The sequence below is a fragment of the Ailuropoda melanoleuca genome, chromosome 16 (genome assembly GCF_002007445.2).
Source record: "Ailuropoda melanoleuca isolate Jingjing chromosome 16, ASM200744v2, whole genome shotgun sequence".
NCBI classification, from domain to species: domain Eukaryota; kingdom Metazoa; phylum Chordata; class Mammalia; order Carnivora; family Ursidae; genus Ailuropoda; species Ailuropoda melanoleuca.
Genome location: NC_048233.1, coordinates 10758541 through 10762453, shown reverse-complemented (window position 1 = coordinate 10762453; position 3913 = coordinate 10758541). Strand labels below are relative to the sequence as shown.

The window sequence follows — 3913 nt, the reverse complement described above, 5'->3', positions numbered from 1 at the left end:
TTCTTGGTTCAAAGTATTTAAAATTTATCTTGAGATTATTTCTTTGTCCCACATGTTCTTTAGAAATGTGTTGTTTAATCTCCCTGTATTTGGGGATTTTCCAGTTTCTTTCTGTTATTGATTATGAATTCTATTCTGGTCTGAAAGCAGATATTGTATGATTTCTACTCTTTAAATTTGTTAAGGTGAACTTTGTGTCTCAGAAGGTGGTCTATTTTCATGAATGTTCCAGGTGAGCTTGAGAAGCATGTATAATCTGCTGTTGTTGGATGAAGTAGTCTACATATGTCAATTGTATCCTGTTGATTGATGGTGGTGTTGAGTTCCAGCTATGTCCTTACTGATTTTATGCCTGCTGGGTCAGTCCATTTCCAACACAAAGTGGCAATTGTTCAGTGTTTCTATATAATTGAGTCGTAATCTATTGTCCTCATTATACTGAAACTTGAAATGTGTTTTGCCTGAATTATCAGGAAAATGACAAAAATATGTTTATGCCTTTAATTATTCAGAGTGAAGTGTCTACAATGGCTAAATTAATTTGCCACCTGCATAAACTATTTTTCCTTTATATGTATTTAAACTGTCATAAATACAATATAAATGATGATTTTATAGTTGGTATTTTATTTTATTTTTTTATTTTATTTTATTTTTTTTAAAGATTTTATTTATTTATTCGACAGAGAGAGACAGCCAGGGAGAGAGGGAACACAAGCAGGGGAAGTGGGAGAGGAAGAAGCAGGCTCATAGCAGAAGAGCCTGATGTGGGGCTCGATCCCATAACGCTGGGATCACGCCCTGAGCCGAAGGCAGACGCTTAACCGCTGTGCCACCCAGGCGCCCCTATAGTTGGTATTTTAAAAAAGGAAGTCCAATTTTTGTTTCTGTTGTGTTTTATTTCCTGTGGGTATATGTTTGACACTCTTACTCCACAAGTCAGGCTAACAAATGCAAAATAGTCTCAGGAGGACAAGTGACATCCATGAAACAGAAACTTTCATTTACATCTTAACAAATTATATGTAGGCATTCAGTCTGGACACACGTTCTCCAGACAAGCTAAGTTATAGATGAAACTGAGGTGGTTCCCATGAAGACATTTGAGATTCCATCACAAGGCATTATTAGGGCACTTTTACGTCTTTATGTAATGAAAGAGAAGAAAATAATTCTTCCTTCAAGCAGCCAACATTTGTCTCATTCTGCAAGAGGTAATCTAAAATAGATGTAACAGAAGCAATATTAGGAATCGGCAGATATGCTAAGCATACTGGAAGGCCTCTTCATTTTTATAGCAGTTAGTGAATCAATACTGGGCGTTTTAGGGAATGGATTTATTGGACTTGTCAACTGTATTGACTGTGTGAAGAACAAAAAGTTTTCTATGATTGGCTTTATTCTCACTGGTTTAGCTACTTCCAGAATTTGTTTGATATTGATAATAATTACAGATGGACTTATAAAGATATTCTTTCCAGATATGTATTCCTCTGGTAACCTAATTGATTATATTAGTTACTTATGGGTAATTTTCAATCAATCAAGTATCTGGTTTGCCACCAGCCTCAGTGTCTTCTATTTCCTGAAGATAGCAAATTTTTCCCACCATATTTTTCTCTGGTTGAAGGGTAGAATCAATAGGGTTCTTCACCTTCTGATGGGATCCTTGTTTATTTCATGGTTATTTACTTTTCCACAAATTGTGGAGATTATTAATGAGAGTAGAATGAAGAGTGGAAATGCAACTTGGAACCTCCACATGCAGAGAAGTAAATTCTTTACTAAGCAGATTTTGCTCAACCTAGGAGTCATTCTTCTCTTTACACTGTGCCTGATTACATGTTTCTTGTTAATCATTTCCCTTTGGAGACACAACAGGCACATGCAACTGAATGTCACTGGACCCCGAGACCCCAGTACAGAAGCGCATGTGAAAGCAATGAAAGTTTTGATATCTTTTATCATCCTCTTTATCTTGTATTTTATAGGCATTGCCATAGAAATATCATGTTTCACTCTGCCAGAAAACAAATTGCTGTTTATTTTTGGTATGGTGACCACAGTCATCTATCCCTGGGGTCACTCATTTATCCTAATTCTAGGAAACAGCAAGCTAAAGCAAGCCTCTTTGAGGGCCCTGCAGCGATTCAAGCGCTGTGAGGTGGGGAGACTTCTCACAGCTGCACAGACGCGTGTGAGGAGCAATGGATGTTCTAGGAGAATGATCTAGTGAAGAAGCCCCTGGAGATCTGTTGTACTTGCACCACGCACACTTGCATTGGTGGTAACTGTGTTATCGAACATCACTAAAATCTTCCGTAATTATCTTGACTACATTCTAGGAAGTTTCACCCTTCAACATGACAATTCAGTGGCTTGGTCACCTTCCCAACCTTGCGATTTCTTCTTCCCACACGCCTCCCAGAGGAAAACCAGCTTGGAGACTATTTTCACTGTAAAGGTCATGATGATGAGAATAAGCACCTAAAACATGAGTTTGCACTGTGCTTTACCTGACTTTCCTGAACCACTGACAGCCTTTCACGAAGAAGACCTATAGGAACAGAAAGCCAGACAAAGGGAACTGTAATCAGTCTTGATATTTAGAGCATGGTTGTAAGAGTCAGAGACAGAGGGGCATCTTCTGAGTGTGCAATTTTAATTCTTTAAAAGGTCACTTTTGCTTTCACTGTTTAAATCTTAATTTGTTTGTAATTGGCATGATTTATCTTCTACTGCTATATAGAGAGTCCTGTAGGAAATAGCTAGGAGTCAGAGTCTACATGGGGGCCAGGAGATCAGAGCACTGATGAAGGAGTCTTTATATTCTTCAAACCCACTGATTGGAGATGAAGCAGAATCATGAGCCAACTGGAGTTGGGCAAAGCTTCTGCTAGAAGTACAGATCCAAAGGACTCAACACGGCCACTGAATTATGCTGAGGGACACAAGACTGAACCCAGGATGACTCAGTATGAAGTAGGAGACGTTCTGCTTTAGGCTTTTACACATATTTATGTTCATACACACAAACTCACACTCACAGACATATTTCAATATTTCAACATTTCAAATGCTGATTTTTGAAGGGAATATTTATGTCCAACCCAGAATGTGAACCAAGTAACCTATTTTGGCTACTTGCAAAAGTGCATTGACCTTATTCTATGGCCTGAGGCCTAGAAGATTTCTAAATAGGGCTTAATTCAAATAGTTTCTGAATTATAATTCAAATAGTTTCTGAACACTAACTCTGCTAGGATGTAGTACTGAACAAGAGGCTAGCATAAGGAATAAGATATTCTAGTAGAAAAGGAAATAAATAGCAAGTAATAACTTAAACAATTATATTTATGGAGTTGGGAAAGAAAAGCTAAAGGGTGCTAAACAAGTGATCTGACTTGGTCCTGGGAAAAGAGAAGGTGCCCCTGAAGTTGAAATGTTTTTGTTTTTGTTTTTGAGATCTGAATAATGCTTAAGAGTAAGGTGGGCAGAGCAGGAGAGATTTGGGATGGGAAACATGCATGTGCATAGGTGTTGAAGCAAGAAGGAGTAGAGGGCATTGCAGGAACTGAAGGTCCAATATGACTAGCATATAGAGAGTGCAGTATTTGAAATTATTTTTTAAGAAAAATTCCAGTATGGAAGAACTTCATGAATTCCTTGCAGAATTGATCAGTTGCCCTGCAGAAATAGTAAACTAATATTTTGATAGTGAAAAAATAACCCATCCTAATTTCAATCTCAAAATCATTCAAGATTATTATGCTTACAGTTGTTACTTTGATCACAAAAGATCTTTTCAACTTGCATGTATTTGATTACTAATGAGGTTAAGCATTTGTACAGAATTATTAACCAATGGGATATAATTTTTGGGAATTGTTCATTTGTTTTCTTTCTATTTTTT

General features: G+C 37.2%; 1 protein-coding gene across 1 annotated transcript; it reads left to right on the top strand.

Annotated features, from left to right (window-relative positions):
- The first annotated feature begins 1261 nt into the window (after positions 1-1261).
- Positions 1262-2233, top strand: LOC100477085 (taste receptor type 2 member 10). Its single transcript, XM_002924831.3, has one exon. The coding sequence runs from the start codon at positions 1262-1264 to the stop codon at positions 2231-2233; it is 972 nt and encodes a 323-aa protein (XP_002924877.1).
- The last annotated feature ends 1680 nt before the right edge of the window (positions 2234-3913 follow it).

Excerpts from the sequence above, each read along its gene's own strand:
- LOC100477085 (XM_002924831.3), top strand. The coding sequence starts at position 1,262 with ATGCTAAGCATACTGGAAGGCCTCTTCATTTTTATAGCAGTTAGTGAA.